General features: G+C 34.9%; 3 protein-coding genes and 1 long non-coding RNA gene across 15 annotated transcripts; 3 read left to right on the top strand and 1 right to left on the bottom strand.

The window, feature by feature from the left end:
- Positions 1–1,217: 1,217 nt before the first annotated feature.
- Positions 1,218–4,161, top strand: LOC112422704 (uncharacterized). Of its 12 annotated transcripts, none has more exons than XR_005642174.1 (7): positions 1,221–1,572; positions 1,690–1,718; positions 1,981–2,428; positions 2,846–2,910; positions 3,051–3,166; positions 3,286–3,379; positions 3,486–4,161. It is a non-coding gene; the product is annotated as an uncharacterized lncRNA (long non-coding RNA). The 12 variants fall into 12 exon arrangements; XR_005642177.1 differs by lacking the exon at positions 3,286–3,379 and having other exon boundaries at positions 1,227–1,572; positions 3,486–3,636; positions 3,899–4,161; XR_005642172.1 differs by lacking the exon at positions 3,286–3,379 and having other exon boundaries at positions 1,227–1,572; positions 3,486–3,636; positions 3,714–4,161.
- An 817-nt stretch (positions 4,162–4,978) lies between these two features.
- LOC112422655 (glutathione S-transferase T3) lies at positions 4,979–5,848 on the top strand. The gene is made up of 2 exons (XM_039835290.1): positions 4,979–5,629; positions 5,714–5,848. Exons 1-2 carry the CDS (start codon positions 4,979–4,981, stop codon positions 5,846–5,848), a joined length of 786 nt encoding a protein of 261 aa, XP_039691224.1.
- Positions 5,849–6,517: 669 nt separating this feature from the next.
- Positions 6,518–8,413, top strand: LOC112422654 (uncharacterized). The gene is made up of 2 exons (XM_024785977.1): positions 6,518–7,548; positions 8,407–8,413. The coding sequence occupies exons 1-2, from the start codon at positions 6,518–6,520 to the stop codon at positions 8,411–8,413; spliced, it is 1,038 nt and encodes a 345-aa protein (XP_024641745.1).
- Positions 8,414–8,909: 496 nt separating this feature from the next.
- On the bottom strand, positions 8,910–9,740 carry LOC11430251 (probable histone H2A.1). The gene has a single exon (XM_003618103.4). It carries the CDS (start codon positions 9,631–9,633, stop codon positions 9,037–9,039), a length of 597 nt encoding a protein of 198 aa, XP_003618151.3. The 5' UTR covers positions 9,634–9,740; the 3' UTR covers positions 8,910–9,036.
- Between the last annotated feature and the right edge of the window lie 7,395 nt (positions 9,741–17,135).

The following is a 17,135-nucleotide window of genomic DNA, read 5'->3' as shown; positions in this document are numbered from 1 at the left end:
AGGGTGAGAGTTGTAAGATTGATTAGTCGATTAAAATTGTTATTAGTCATTGAACATTAATCAAAGTACTTTAACTGCAGGATTCTTTCAGTTAGGGTAAGCGTTGTGAGTTTAATCGATCGTTCTGACATCTTGTAAGTAGTTTAGGTCGAAGAATCTTGTCATTAGGGTGAAAGTTGTAAGCTTGATTAGTCAATAGAGAGTTTGATTAGTCGTCGAACATTCATTCAAGTACTTTGACTACAAGATTCTTTCAGTTAGGGTAAGAGTTGTAAGTTTGAACAGTCGTTTTGAAATCTTTGAAGTAAGTTAGGTTAAAGAATCTTGCCATTAGGGTGAGAGTTGTACGCTTGATTAGTCGATAGAGAGTTTGATTAGTCGTTGAACATTCATTCAAGTACTTTGACTACAAGATTCTTTCAGTTAGGGTAAGAGTTATGAGTTTGATCAGTCGTTTTGAAATCTTTGAATTAGGCTAGGTCAAAGAATCTCGTCATTAGGGTGAGAGTTGTGATTTGGGTGATAGTTGTAAGCTTGGTTAGTCGATAACAAGAGTTTGATTAGTCGTTGAACGTTCATCCAAGTACTCTGACTCCATGTTTCTTTCAGTTAGGGTAAGAGTTGTAAGATTGATCAGTGGTTCTGACATCTTAGAAGTAGTCTAGGTCGAAGAATACTGTCATTAGGGTGAGAGTTGTAAGATTGATTAGTCGATTAAAATTGTTACTAGTCGCTGAACATCCATCAAAGTACTTTGACTGCAAGATTATTTTAGTTAGGGTAAGCATTGTGAGTTTTATCGATCGTTCTGACATCTTGTAAGTAGTTTAGGTCGAATAATCTTGTCATCTGGGTGAGAGTTGTAAGCTTGATTAGTCGATAAAGATTTTGATCAGTCGTTGAACATTCATCCAACTACTTTGACTACACGATTCTTTCAGATAGGGTAAGAGTTGTGAGTTTGATCACCCGTTTTAAAATTTTGGAAGTAGTTTATGTCGAAGAATCTTTCAGTGGATTCCATGTTAACTGTAATGCTCTATTTTAATATTTAATTATTTTATTTAATTTTTAAATTAAATTTAAAATTTATTAAGAGAGAAGACTTCAAAATGATTGTAAAAAAAAAATAAAAAAATTCACATTTTCCCCCTATAATTTTCACATTTTCGTTTCCCTCTTCCCAAAAATTATCAACGCGCTCTTTTTTTCAGTCTCCCTCCCATTTTTTTACCCTCTCTTTTCTCACAAATCAACAAAACACAACTCCCTTTCCTCTTTTCTTTCTCTCCCTCCCATTCTCTTTCACAATTCATTTCCCTATTTCCGGAAAACTGAAACGCTCTTCTCTCACCAAACTCCATCGAACCCAATCCGTAGAACCAGAACTCGTTGAAATCGTCGTCATCTCACCAGAACCCGTCAAACTCTCACACTCAACAACTCACTCACCCTCTCTCCCGTCTAAATCAATGGAACCCAGTACCCATTGAACTCTTCAAACCCATAGACTGAACTTAGAAATCCTTAAAATAATTTGAAGCCCTAAGATTCAATTGAACCCAGAAAGTGGTAATGAACTATCTCGTTTATTACTCTTCGTTCATGTTGCTTCTGAAAGTTTATATTTTTCAATGAGATTTAAGGTTGGGTCGAACTCTGATTTATAATTTTTTTATTTTATTTCAGCTTTGGATTCGAACTTGTGATCGATTTAGGTATTGTGTTCATGTGATTTGTTAGTTAGTTTGTACTTATCATGTGTGATTTACTGAGTAAGAACCTATTATGTGTGATTTGTGAGTTAGTTTGAGCCTACTGTATGTGATTTTTGAAGTGTTGTTCTTGTATTATGTTTTATTTTGGCTATTTCTTGAATTTTTTCACGATAAGAGCTTTCTAACATCAATTTTATTATTATTATTTTTTTTTATCTAATTTCATAACTTCATAACTCTATATTTTTTGTTTAAATCTCAGGTGAAGTGTTCAAAAGGGCCTTACAATCACAACAAATGTAAGTCTAATTTTGCTTCAATTTAGTTTTGTGTTGATTCAATTCAGTTTTTGTTTCATTTTTATTCATACCTTGTGATTTATATTAGGTGAAGTGCCACAAAAAAATGAATTCATTTTCTAAATGTATACTACGTTGATTCAGGGTCACAGTATAATGTTGATAAAATTCTGATTTGAATGTTTTTTTCCCTTCAACTATGAGCTTCACACCGTCGAGCTTCATGCCGTTGCAATTTGACGTCGAGCTTCACGCTTTTTGACTTTCACTCTTTCTACATCTTCACAATCGCTGATCGAAAGAATGTAAACCAGCTGAGTCGAAAGAATGTGTCCTCATCTTATATGATTTGTATATGTCAAAACGGGAAGGGTCATTTGATGCTACTCCGGAGAAATACAATCAGTCAAGGTGGCTATTTTTTCATCACATTCCTTAGATTTTACTTTGGCTATTTCAATGACATGGTATCTCTTGTAACAATTTAAGTACGTGGCTAACCTGCCTTCGCCTCGGCATTTACCGAATCATCTGTTTTAACTTGAGCGAGGGAGTTGGATGAAACTTGATTATTTTCTGATGTGGTACAATGATTTGATGGAGCTTAATATAAATTGGCTTTGCTTTTTGATTTCCTTCAGTTTGTTAGATTTGAGATTAATGGCTGAATGATTATTTTGTTATAGCTACCCTTATCTTGAGCAGCTAGCATGATGGATATATGAATTGTTTCTATAACGTTCGTTTTCTTACTTCAAATCACAACTACTTCCTATAGAAGCCATTCTAGCTGAAGCCACTCTTCGAAGAGTCCATGCTGCTCAGAAGGATGATGAAATGCCTCCTATAGAAGCCATTCTAGCCAGGCTTAACTCAAGCTTGCTCGGCAAGAGGTATGTATTGCCTTATATTTTTCTATTTTGAAGGGTAGTTTCTGTCTAAAAGTACTGGTTAAAGGGCACTAAAGGGCACTGAGGCTGGCTTGTCACATGTGATTCATGTGTCACTGTTTTATCTGGTTTGTTTCTTGCAGATTGCTAAACTTCAAGATGATAACAGAGCTTTAGATCGTCTTACAAAATCCAAATAAGAAGCACTTCTTGAAGCTGAGAGGACTGTTCAGGTTGCCTTGCATAAGCTTGTAATTGTGTAAGTTTAGTTGCTTGGGTGTGATTTCAATCATTTAACCAGTGTTATTAGGTACTGATATTGTTCTAGTGGTCAAATCAAGTTGGTGTTATATCAATTTTTTCCACTCGTATTTTTAGGAAAGGAAGTTAAAATGATTTTGTAATGCTGCGAGTATTTTGAAATTCAATTCTTAAAATTTTCAGAAGCTTTGCCATGTTAACAGTGGAAGAGGTACTATATGATTTTGTATCATATGTGATTTTGTTTATTTTAATGGAATTAACAATTATATTTTAAATATACAACATTGATATTCAATTTATCTCTGTATATGTAGGTATCATCACATCTTTAGCTTCTCAAGTTTTAACTCACACCAGCATTGCTCATTAAAGTACTTCACTTGCTCCACATCCAAAGGCAAGATTTTTCAAGGATGCTGCAACACTACTAATTTAACATCCTAGTAGGAAGATAGAGACAAAAAAGTAATTATGCAGTTTTTTTTTTCGTTTTTTCTGAACTTCACGAAATTTGACTGATCTCTATTACATATTGATGACAGTAAAGGAAGAGGCAACATGTGCTTCATAGAAAAATTGAAAGAAGCATGTTCTAATTGGTTATTGTAGTCTATTGGTCACTTCATGATCAAAATGTCAACTTAAACAATTTAGGATGTTGTTCTAATCAGTTGGCATAGGCTGTTTTTTTTTTTTTTCCTGGTGTGAGGCTGTTTGTTGCTGTCAGCGCCCTTTTCTTTGGGCTAGGAGCTGGTCCTGAGGCACGTTAATGCTCGGCTGGGTTTGGAGTTGCGCCTGCTACCATAACAGTTTTGCATCAGCTAGCTTTTAACCCCTTCATATATATTTGCATCAGGATTAGTGTTGGATGTGGGTAGTGTTTGGGTTTCGTTGTTTGCATTATGTGTTTTCGGTGTTCCGCCTATATACGGCACCGGTGTATTAATTCCTTTTTCGTTTCTTCCGCGAGTTGTTCTGCTTTTAGTACAATCTTGATGAGAATAAATTTTGCTGATTCAAAAAAAAAGAAAATCACTATCAACATGAATCATTAGACCATATGCAATGGTTTGTTTAATGATGGGTTCAACATCAATTTCCCCTCCAATGGTGTGTTGAAAGGCTGTTGAATGAGGGAAGAGAAGAGAGAGAAGGTGAACCAATTCAACACAATTGAACAAAGCCGGGCAGGACACGTGGCAGCACGGAATTGGCTGAAAACTGGCGCGTGTGCAACACGCGCCGACAGGGCGCGTGAGCGTGCAGAGCGCGGAGAGAGAAAATGATTTTTTGAAAGATAAGGACACGTGGCACGTTTTAATTGGCTGTCCGGATTCTTATCATTTTAATAATTTGACCTCAATTATTTCGTTGTAAATTAATTTTAAAAAAAAAAAAAAAATACCAAAATTCATGATTTTTTTTCCTCTATAAATAGAGACTTGGATCATTTGATTTGGACACAGAAAAAAAAATCAAGTTTTTCACTATCTTCATCTTATTATTATCTTTCTATTAGCAAACTAAGTGAAGTTTTAATCTTATTTTTTGTGAAATGGATCCCAATAATAACCATTTCAACACCCAAAATTTTTCTAATTACCCATATAACTACGAAAATCCCAACAATTATCCAAATCCAAATCAATTTTATAACCAACGTCCTCAAAACATACATCAAAACGTACCTAATTTTGGTTTTTCACCAAATTTCAACCAGTCATCCTCTGTTCCAAACTTTCATCCATATCATGGATCTATGATGAGATATCCATCTCAAACACCCCCGTTTAATGGTTATATGCCAATGGGGAACGAAAATTTTCCTAGTGTTGATGCAACCCAATATCCTGAATTTTCAACACAAATAACTCCTGGTGGCATGGCAGTTTCTGATGAAGTCACTCCAGAAGATTCAACTCCTAAGAGCAAGAGAAGTAAGGAACCAGCATGGAACACTCAACAAAATTTGGTTCTAATAAGTGCATGGATTAAATATGGAACAAGCAGTGTTGTCGGGAGAAACCAGAGAGGAGAAACATATTGGGGTAAAATTGCTGAGTATTGTAATGAGTATTGCTCATTCGATTCTCCCCGCGATCTAGTTGCCTGCCGAAACCGTTTTAATTATATGAGCAAAATAATAAATAAATGGATTGGTGCTTATGAAAGCGCTAAGCGTATGCAAGGAAGCGGTTGGTCGGAAGATGATATTTTGACAAAAGCGCAGGAATTGTTTGCAGGTGGGAAGAATATTCAATTTACTTTGAAAGAAGAATGGCACGCTCTCCGTGATCAACCACGTTATGGTAGTCAGATGGGAGGAAATGTAGGGTCAGGGAGTAGTGGATCTAAGAGATCTCACGAGGACTCTGTAGGATCTAGTGCTCGTCCAATGGGTAGGGAGGCAGCTAAAAAAAAAGGTAAAATGAAAAGCAAGGGCGAGACATTGGAGAAGGTGGAAAAGGAATGGGTTCAATTCAAAGAATTAAAAGAGCAAGAGATTGAACAATTGAAAGAGTTAAATTTGGTGAAAAAACAGAAAAACAAGTTGCTGCAAGAAAAGACTCAAGCTAAAAAAATGAAAATGTATCTAAAGTTAAGGGACGAAGAGCATCTCGATGACCGGAAGAAGGAGCTGTTGGAGAATTTGGAGCGTGAGCTGTTTGAAAATTAATTTTAATCAAATATTTGTTTGTATTCAGTCAACATTATCAGTGTTGTCTAGTCCCGACTGTTTGCTTTAATATTTGTCAGTGTTGTCTAGTCCGTAGTGTTTGCTTTAATAATTATCAGAGTGTTGTCTAGTCCCCAATGTTTACTTTAATAATTGTCAGTGTTGTCTAGTCCCCGTGACTTATTTGCTTTAATAATTATGTCCACTGTGTGCCCATTATTTGTCAGTGTTGTCTAGTCCGTAGTGTTTGCTTTAATAATTATCAGAGTGTTGTCTAGTCCCCAATGTTTACTTTAATAATTGTCAGTGTTGTCTAGTCCCCGTGACTTATTTGCTTTAATAATTATGTCCACTGTGTGCCCATTATTTGTCAGTGTTGTCTAGTCCGTAGTGTTTGCTTTAATAATTATCAGAGTGTTGTCTAGTCCCCAATGTTTACTTTAATAATTGTCAGTGTTGTCTAGTCCCCGTGACTTATTTGCTTTAATAATTATGTCCACTGTGTGCCCATTATTTCACCTACTATAACTTATTTCAAATCCGTCAATGTCCACCACACAATGTACTTATATATAGGGACTCATATCTACTTTCAATTTCACAAGTCTCATTAAAATCTACTTTCAATTTCACAAATCTCATTCATATCTTCTTCCAAAAAACCTATCAATGGATCCTTTTGATTTGGAAGCCTACTTCCAAAAACGTGATGCTGAAGACACGTATATAGTCAACCGATTTATTCAGCGTCGAAAACAAATAGAGGAAGGTAGTGGATCTCGTAGTAGAAAATATTTAAAGAGAGATCATGCAGGGGCAAACCAAAGACTCATTGACGACTACTTTGCCAATGAGCCTACATATGACGATGCAATGTTTCGTCGTCGGTACCGGATGCAAAAACATGTCTTCCTTCGAATCGTTGGAGACCTTTCAAGTAGTGATAACTACTTCACCCAGCGAGTTGATGCCGCCAACAAAGAAGGTATATCACCGTTAGCAAAATGTACCACAGCAATGCGAATGTTAGCATATGGTGTGGCAGCAGATGCGGTAGATGAATACATAAAAATAGGAGGTACTACAGCATTGGAGTGCTTACGTAGATTCTGTAAAGGAATCATACGACTGTATGAGCAAGTGTATCTGAGAGCACCAACCCAAGATGACCTTCAAAGAATACTACATGTTAGTGAAATGCGAGGGTTCCCAGGGATGATCGGGAGTATTGACTGCATGCACTGGGAGTGGAAAAATTGTCCTAAAGCATGGGAAGGTCAATTCATCAGGGGGGATAAGGGAACCACCACAGTTATTCTTGAAGCAGTTGCATCTCATGATCTATGGATCTGGCATGCCTTTTTTGGATGTCCGGGAACGTTGAACGATATAAACGTTCTAGACCGGTCACCAGTGTTCGATGATGTGGAACAGGGAAAGACTCCAAGGGTGAATTACTTTGTGAATCAACGTCCCTATAATATGACATACTATCTAGCTGATGGTATCTACCCTTCTTACCCAACTTTCGTCAAATCAATTAGGCTTCCTCAAAGTGAACCCGATAAGTTATTTGCAAAACATCAAGAGAGCTGTCGGAAGGACATCGAACGTGCTTTTGGTGTGCTTCAAGCTCGATTTAAAATCATCCGTGAACCAGCTCGCTTGTGGGACATAGCTGATTTGGGTATAATCATGAGGTCATGCATCATATTACATAATATGATTGTTGAGGATGAACGAGATACATATGCTCAACGTTGGACCGATTTTGAGCAATCTGAGGGAAGTGGATCTAGTACACAGCAACCATACTCGACCGAGGTGTTACCCACTTTTGCAAATCATGTGCGTGCTAGATCCGAGTTGCGTGATCCAAATGTTCATCACGAATTGCAAGCAGATCTAGTGAAGCACATATGGACAAAGTTTGGAATGTTTCATGATTGAAGATGATTTGTATCGTACTAAATAAATTACTTGTGTGTTGTGTGCTTGTTTGTTGTCTTGCATTTTAAGCTATTTGTGTGTTGCGTGCTTAGTTTGTTGTATTGCATTTTAAGTTAAGAAAATATAAATAAATTATTTAAATAAATTTTGTTTTTAGAAACAAAAAAAAATTAAGTGTATCTTTATTTTAATTTAATTATAATCGATAATTTTAATTTTATGTAATTATAAAAACAAAAATATAAAATTAAATAAATAATAAGAAATAAAAGGTGGTGGGGTAGGGTGTTGAATGAAAAAACCATTGGAGAGGTAAAAATTGAATGAGTGTTGAATGAAGAGAGAGAAAATGATGTGGAGTGTTGGGAATTGAAAAAGTGGGTGTTGAATGGTATTATTGTGTTTAACCATTGTAGATGGTCTTATAGTCTTTCAAGTCAAGAACCTGTGCAATGTCAAAAGTTTAGAAGGACGATGATTGACTATGATATTATCAGTTTGTTATCATTGTTTTTAAATATACATATTTAATCTATTATCATGCTATTTCCACCGGTTACTATATACTCATTATGCTATAACTTATTTGTTTATATTTCACTTGGTAGGATGTAAATGACACACCTTACAAAAATGCAAAATATATTTTAACCTTGGGAGCTACACGCTCAAGTTTATTTGGCTTTAATTTATATTGTTTATTTATTCATGAATTATACTCTTCTTTACCCTTTATAAAAAAAAAAGTCGTCTTCTTTACCTGATGGTCTGAAACGGGGTTTACTGACCCGATATATGACCTGATCGGGTTTAGTATTATCACAATGAAATTCAGCGATTTTTGCATAGTTTTTATTGGAATTGAAAGGAAAGTTGAAATTTGATAATTAAATTATTCACACAAGCGAAAATAATATAGCTACTAAAAGGTTTTTCGATAACCATTTTGAAACATGAATTCAAAAATTAGGATGCAAGCAAATATGAATTTGATGACCACGACATAAGAACATGAAAACTCATTTGTAGTTTAATGATGATATTTATTTATATGAATATTATATGAGAATGAGTATTTTTCATAATGTTTTTTTTTTTTGAGAGAAAAATGTCTAGAAAATAACATAACTTCATTCATATTTAACCAACCACTATATTTTTCTTCCAACGAAATAGTTAGGTCTAAATGAAAATGAAAAACAAATTACATTAAAAGTAAGATTATACAATTGAAAAATCTATTTCTTAGGGGACTTAGTAGATTTCTCAGTAGCAGCAGAACCATTTTTCTTTGGCAACAACACAGGGTTAATATTTGGCAAAACTCCACCACTAGCAATTGCCACACCTTGAAGCAATTTTCCTAATTCATCAACGTTCCTCGCAGCAAGACACACGTGTCTAGGGGGGTTAATTATGTTCTTCTTGTTATCTCTTGCAACATTCCCAGCCAATTCAAGAACCTCGGCGAGGTAGATCGGAGCACCAGTGCCAATACGCTGAGAATAGTGTCCTTTCTTCATGAACCTCGCGATACGACCAATGGGGAATTGAAGACCGACTTTGGAGGACTTTGAAACGGCTTTCTTCCCTTTGCCGCCTTTTATTCCACCGACACCTTTGGTGGTTGTGGTTGTTATTGCGGCGGTGGTTTCCATTGCGATCCGAAAATGCAGGGAATGAGAAAAAATAGGAATGAGAAAAATGGTGGTTTTCAGAATGGTTGAGACATGTTGGACGACATGAACCTGTAGGACGGCGGCGGCGTGGCGAAAAGACGGCGGCAGAGTCAAGCCATCGGAAATACAAAAGAAAGATGGAGGCAAGGGACACATTATGTTTTACAAGGTTTTCAGAAAGAAAAAAACTAATAACCAAAATTGAGGGTGTAATAATTAAGGGAGGTATACAAGTAATTGCTAATAAGTCGTGGTTTTTTAGGGGGTGTGTGCAGCAGAAACAATAAATGGAATATTATACAATATAATATTTTTGATTAAAATATTCCAGCAGGTAAATTACCGCCAGCTGTCCTTCCATGGAAAAATTGTGCATGGTGCACAAATCTTGTATTTGTGCATTCTAAATGGCACCCAAACTTACCATAGTAAATAATAGTGAACATGGCACTAATAATGGCTACTAGGGATGAAGCTTGGTGTTGGACCGTTGAAATGTCTTATTTGAGACTGACGACGTGGCTGATGAAACAAATATCATATATGATGAAGATGACTCACCTAGTTTCCTTGCATCGAGATCTTATTTCTAAGACCAAATTAAGGTTAATTTAATTTGGTAAGTGCAATTATAAGTCTAAACCACAAGCCCTGCATTAAAGGAGTGTTTGAATTAAAAATGCAATAAAACCAATTACTTCTACTAAAAAATGACCAAAATCCAATATAATTTCTTGTCAACAATGTAGTTGATGGTTGAAGAATATTCTTTAAGTTAAAAGAGTATTTTCTTAATCTTGATGAATATTTTTAAAATTTAATGACATTTTTTTTTAATCTTGAATGTCGACTAAAACATAACGAAAATTTGAATATTGATGACCATTATGTTTAACTGTGTCGATGAGAACCTAAACATGTAGGATACGGTACTCATGGATAATAAAGAAAAAAATTATAATTAATATTTTTTTAGAAATTTTCAATTTAAAAATGTTTAATTTTTATCATAATGTGTATTTTTTTTTAAGGCTAAATGTTATTGGTTATTAAAAAATAACCAAAAATGAATTTCTTATGTGCATGTTGTGTTGCCAAACTTAGATGAGTGCATGTACCATTTTTGTACTTTCGCAGGAATTATAAATTTTATCATTTGAGTGGCAGTAAGTTTTAAACTTAGCTCAAATTTGTCTTGTTACGCTGTCTCTACTACACATTAGTCCCTGAATTATATCAACTTATTAGGGCTATTTTGTTAGTAATTTATATAATTTAGGAACTAATATGTTAACAAGTGATATAATCAGGAACTAATTTGCTAATATGTGATATAATTAAAAGATAAATTTAACCATAAATTAGATACAAATTAACATATTGATAAATTTGTTAGACATAATTCAAAATCATTTTTTTGTTTAGTTTAGTTTTTGGCTATTCACGAATTTTATGGAGTGTAAATGCTCGACCACATTCAGAAGAAGAATTTGTGATTTAAAGTGTTTTGTCCCCTTATATAGAGTTTAATTGATCACTCTATATGTTGTTAGCAAATGAAAAGCAAGTGAGATCTAAAAGATAGACAAATGTTAGCAAGGTCGGTCCTATAAATTTTAATAGTAAGTAGGATCTAAAACAAAGTTGAATATATGAAACACTTTTTATTAGAATATGCGACCTCTTTGCTTGTAAAATTAAATGAAAAGTAATTTTTTTGGTGGATCTAAAACAAATGTTCTAGTGACCTTATCTTTGGACAGGTCTACATGTTAGTAATTGATTGTTACGTTAATATTTCTCTTTAACACTAGATTTTGAACTTAGGTTCTTTAACTTCTTCGATCTCCTGCTTAGCTCAAGCAAGTTGAGCAATCAAACTCTCCATAAGCTTGACTAACTAACTAAAATAAAAGTTCAGACGATTAATATTAGTTGATCAACAAACATTCAAGATGTCCAAACCACGTTATATCCTCTTCTTTCTTTAGTACATGTTTGATTTTCTTTTCTAGACTCTAGTTCACCTTTTTGTACACAAATCAGATCTTATCAAACCACCCCTAATTTGTATAATCACTTAATCAGTCAATTTGAAAAGCTATTTCATTGAAAGAATCACAACAATCATTTTTTTCTTCGCATAAACCATTCGTTTTCCCTTTTCCACAACAGAGAAGTGATAAATCCAAACGACATCGTTAGATAAATTTCACCCCTTGCACAATTTTTTGTATTGTTTTTGCTCTTGTATGTTATTTCGTCAAAGATCTTAAACCTGTTTTTAACTTGCAGATTTATAGATACATCAAGTTAATCTTATATTTTAGGTTGCACAAGTTATTAATGTAATAAAAATAATTAAAACAAACACGTGAGGACCAACCAAACAGTGTTGTCAAATATTGGCCATGGCGTCACCATGGCGGATATTAGTGGTGGGTTTTTGACTTTCCGCCATAGCCAATTTTGTGAAGGATGACGGCGCATGTCAGCCAGTATGGTGGGTTTTTTGGCTCGCGCGCCAGCATGGTCTGCAATCTGCCATTGACAACACTAATCAAAACTATTCATGTATCACGCCATGTCTTACAATTGCAATTTCAAAATTATTCTTTGTAATGCGGATCAGAACTCTGTGCTTTTTGTTATGAACCTCTTTATTTTAGACTAATTAATATGTTACTTATGCGATCTTGTATGCTGGTGGTGCAGGAGGATAGAACGGTGGTGAACGTAACAGAGCACATGCTTGTGCCGGAACATCAAGTGCTCGCGCCTACGCTTAGAATATTGCCTTACTCAAGACATACACCGTCAAAGAAACTCAGGTCTGTGTTCTAAACTTTTTTATTTTACATAAACTGGTGTATACATCTAATTTTCATATAGTTGGGAACTTCTTATATATATAAATTTTATATTCTAATTAATCTGGTGGTGTTAGTTTGAGATCTTGAAGTTATATAACTCACTAGCCATCTTGTTTGTGGCACAAACACAACAACATCAAAATGGACGACAACTAGGAATTAGCCGAGAACATTCCTAATGTTGATCCAAATATCTACCCCTTTGAACCAGTGATTCAAGCCAATGCCTCACTAGCAGTGAAGTATCCTTGTTTGTGCTCAAGCGGCCAGTAAATGGCATGAGGACGCCTTTAGTTTGGTGCATAAATAGTTATTTCAAAACAAATTTCAGTTTTATAGTACAAAATCACATGTCTCATATACATCACACCATGTGCATGAAACTAATTAACAATAGTCTTCTCAAAATTGCATGACAAAACCATCAATGAATGAAGAAAATGTAAAACCAAATATTATACATGAAAGAGGAAAAAAAGTGGTTGGTTCAAACTATATGATATATCTCGTATCATCAAATCTACATTTATTTACCACTAGCTAGCTATATTTTTGTTTCTCTCTATAAATACTAACGCATAGTTGAATTTATTTACCACTCTCACTCAAAATTCCTCACCATGGCAAAGTAAGTTTTTTAATTGATGGTTTTTTTTTTTTTTTTTTTTTTTTTGTGAGTTTTAATTTACTTTAATTATTTCTGTATATGTTCTTTTTAACTTATTTTTTGTTTTGAACTTATGATTCAGTCCTATCAACTTACTCTTCGTTCGTGACCCACAAGCATTCATTAATAACATTGTTGCAAACGATGGAACATATTTATCAGCAGAGATTCTTGGTTGAAAGTGGTTCATGAAATTCAAAGACCCATTTGGTGTTGTTTGGTACGTTGGAGGAGCTTAGGATATGTTACCTTATGTTTTCTCTATTGTTCATGATTTTAATTTTAATTTGCAGTGTGTTGTTTTAATGTTGTAATGTGAGTGGTTGTTTATGAATTTATATGTTAGTTTTATTTTTATTTTTTTATAAATATTTCTATTAGATGCAATTGTGAACTTGAAGGGAAGATACAATCGTGAACTTAACACTCATTCCACATTTTAAATTTCATCTTATTTTTCTTTACTCTTAAAACCGCAGCTTCTAATCATGTGAGAAGTTCCTTTGTCATCATTCTTCATGTTTGTTGTCTGTGTTAACAAGGGCTGATAATTTTAGAAAATTATTTGATGGTTAAGTTAGTAAATAATTTTTTAAAAAGCAAATTGGGTGAATGAGAATTTTTTATTATTTAAGGTGTCAGTAATAACCAATTTACAACCGTTCACAAGGAGATTTTTCTTGTGGAAAATAAAAACTTTGAAGCGATTTCTACCTTAAGTTAAAGCAACAATGCATTGATCCAAGCGGTAAAAGATTTAGACACTTTAAGCATGTGGTTAGAAGTTCGATTCATAACTCATGTGTATAGAAAGATATCCGATTGAGAGGGAGAATCAACCTTGAATGTTCTACAGATTTCTCAACGGAGATTAGTGACTAATTGACAGCGGTGAAAATACCGTATCAATAATATTATGGTAAAATATAGAAGATCCAACTTATATATGAATTTAAAGGTTTTTTAATTCATAAGAAAGAAAGCTTACTTTAGTTTTTTTCGTATTTAATCATATAAATTCTATTTAGTACATCCTAGCTAGTCTCTGCACCCCATATTAATCAAAACTTTAGTATTGAACCACTTTTTATAGTGGTTAAACTATACTCTTTTTTTTTTATAGAAAAACAAACTAAAATCCCAAGTATTTAAAATTTTGAAACCTACTTTTATTAAAATACACTTATATATTTAGAATTTGGTGGTATTGTGGAATTCATTTAAATAAATGAGTTGTTTTAAAGTGTGACAGTGTAGAATCCACTTAAGTAATCCATAATAAGGATTACGGTTGAAGATGCTCTTAGAAACTCAAACTCACTTGAAAAGAAGAAAGGAAAAAAAGAGAAGAAATTTTTGTGTTTGTATACTTTGTATTTCTACTTGACTCGTTGTTGACCAATATGGCTCTAAAAAGAAATTCTTTTAATTACCAAACAATTATATATTCTTTTTAAAATATAATTTTTGATTGTATAAATATGATTTGAAATAATTCATTTGGATAGACATGTATGTATTCTGAGATAGTCATGCATGATCGCAAAATCAAATACATAATATTTAGACACACACAAAATAATAAACATCATCAAAAAGTAAAATTGAAGTTTTTTTATTTTTTATTATTATTAGAAAAAAGAATATCGCTTTTATGTGTTTATCTAAGTACTATGCATTTGTAGCGTCTATGGTCTTCCATGGATTCTGAACACAAAGGAGTACGGGGTGCTTCTAAAACGTCAAGAAATCGTGTGGAGACAAAGAAGTAGGGCAGTTTGGTTTAAAGACGGTGACCGAAACACGAAATTCTTCCACAACAAAGCAAGCCAAAGGGCCAAGGTGAACAACATCAGCAAGCTAAAGGATGAGGATGGTGTTTGGTGGAAAGGCGATGAACAAATTGAAAGAGTGCTCATAAGCTACTTTGATGACCTCTTTTCAACTTCCAATCCGTCAAACACAGAAGCAATTTGTGATGTGGTAAAAAGAAAACTCTCTGATGATCACAAGTGTTGGTGCGATAGGGATTTTACCTGGGAGGAAATCACCGAAGCAATTAACCATATGCATCCTTTGAAGTCCCTAGGGTCGGATGGGTTGCCTGCTTTGTTCTTCCAAAATTTTTGGCATATTGTAGGGAGGGAGGTACAAGATTTGGCTCTTAACATCTTGAATAATAATGACCAACCTCATGATATCAACAAAACTTTTCTGGTGCTTATTCCTAAATGTAAAAATCCTTCCACCACAAAGGATTTGAGGCTGATAAGTCTCTGCAATGTGGTAATGAAGATTGTGACAAAGGTGATTGCAAACAGATTGAAGCATACTTTGGGTGATATCATTGATATATAACAACGCTTTTGTCCAAGGAAGATTGATCACCGACAATGCCCTCATAGCTATGGAGTGTTTCCATTGGCTAAAGAAGAAGAGAAAAGGAAAGAAGGGTGTTATGGCACTCAAGCTGGATATGTCAAAGGCCTATGATCGTGTAGAGTGGTCTTTTGTGTACCAAGCCCTCATATCTATGGGTAATCCAGTGAAGATGGTTGATCTGATATTTCGGTGTATATCGTCTATGTCCTACCAGATTCTTATAAATGGCCAGCCTAGCAAATCTTTTAAGCCTGAAAGAGGTTTGAGACAAGGCGACCCGCTCTCACCCTATTTGTTTATTGTTTGTGCTGATGTTCTTTCAGGTTTAATCCATAAGGCAGCATTCTCAAAACAGATTCATGGAATTAAGGTAGCAAGATCATCCCCACAGCTATCACATTTGTTCTTTGCGGACTGTCATACCCCAAATTTTGACCCAAGATCCCACTGACACGTGTCACTTGACCCTGATCGGACTTAAACATTTCAGTGAAAAATTCGGCAGGGAGGTATTTTAAAATACCTCATAAAGTTCCGAATCGGGCCCTCTTCTCTCAGTCTTTAATTATTTATTTCCATCTTTTAATTTAGAACTCTAATTTTAATTTTAGTCCAAGTTACATTTTAAATTTTTCTTGTTATTTAAAACCATAAATGTAGATATTATCCTTTTAATTATTTTTTCTTTTTAAGTCCAAAAAGTCCAAAATCCAAAAGTGTCCAGGTTCAGAATAACAGCATCACGCGTATGCTGTTCTAATCCAAATCCAGTTCACGCCTCATCTGAAACAAATCCAGTAAAACAGACGCGTTTCCCTTTTTCTCCTCCACAAGCCACTGCTTTTTTGCTCATCAGTAACAAACCTTAGCCTCAAACTCACTCTATAAATAGAGACCTGCACAACAAAGAAAAACACGGAAAAAACAGAGGAACAACAAACACATACAGAAAAACGCAGAAAAGCAACAGAAGCAGGAGCAATCGCAAGCGATAAACAACAACAACAAGATCCAAAGAAGAAGGCAGAACCGGCGCGCAACACAACACACACACGCACACACAGAGGCGCGCAACCCCAAACCGTCACAACAGCGATAATCACACCACAACACGGCAACACAACAAACACACACGCACAGAACCGCAACACCAACAACACTGCATCGCACAACGACACACACGCACAACATCACAGAACCGGCCACAAGAAAGCCGAATCCATTTCTTAAACAAAAGGTATAAATTTTTTTCTTTTTTTTAGATCTAGGCGTTTGGGTAAAGGTTTTGGGAACTTGAAGGCTAGAAGTGAACAGAGGGAGGGAAGTAGAAGAGAAAGAGCGAAAAAAATCAAAAAAAGAGGAGCTTTTTAGCTCCGGCGCGGCGGCGCAGCCGCGATGGCTCGCCGACCACCGCGCCGGACTTCTCCCGGCCGCCCCATCTCCAACCGGAGAAGAAGAAAGAAGTAGAGAGAGAAGAGAGGATTTGAGGGATAAGAGAGAGAAAGAAAAATGAGAAATGAAAGAAAAAAAACCCTACAACCCTTATATATCCCCCAAACCGGGTCAACCCATGACCCATGACCCGTGACCCGGTTCGTTTTCCTTAAGCCCAGTTCCTTTTTCTGCTTTCTGCACACCCCTGTTTATTACTGCACCCCACCTTGTGTTTGGACCTTTTTTTTATTTTTTTCTTATTCCTTTTCGTATTTATTTATTTATTTATTTTTTTTTAGCAT

The sequence above is a fragment of the Medicago truncatula genome, chromosome 6 (assembly GCF_003473485.1).
Source record: "Medicago truncatula cultivar Jemalong A17 chromosome 6, MtrunA17r5.0-ANR, whole genome shotgun sequence".
NCBI classification, from domain to species: domain Eukaryota; kingdom Viridiplantae; phylum Streptophyta; class Magnoliopsida; order Fabales; family Fabaceae; genus Medicago; species Medicago truncatula.
This window is presented reverse-complemented; position numbering and strand designations above follow the sequence as displayed.

Excerpts from the sequence above, each read along its gene's own strand:
- LOC112422655 (XM_039835290.1), top strand. The coding sequence starts at position 4,979 with ATGGGGAACGAAAATTTTCCTAGTGTTGATGCAACCCAATATCCTGAA. Across the intron at positions 5,630-5,713 it reads AGGGCGAGACATTGGAGAAG|AAAAACAAGTTGCTGCAAGA; the intron begins GTGGAAAAGGAA and ends GTGAAAAAACAG.
- LOC112422654 (XM_024785977.1), top strand. The coding sequence starts at position 6,518 with ATGGATCCTTTTGATTTGGAAGCCTACTTCCAAAAACGTGATGCTGAA.
- LOC11430251 (XM_003618103.4), bottom strand. The coding sequence starts at position 9,633 with ATGTGTCCCTTGCCTCCATCTTTCTTTTGTATTTCCGATGGCTTGACT.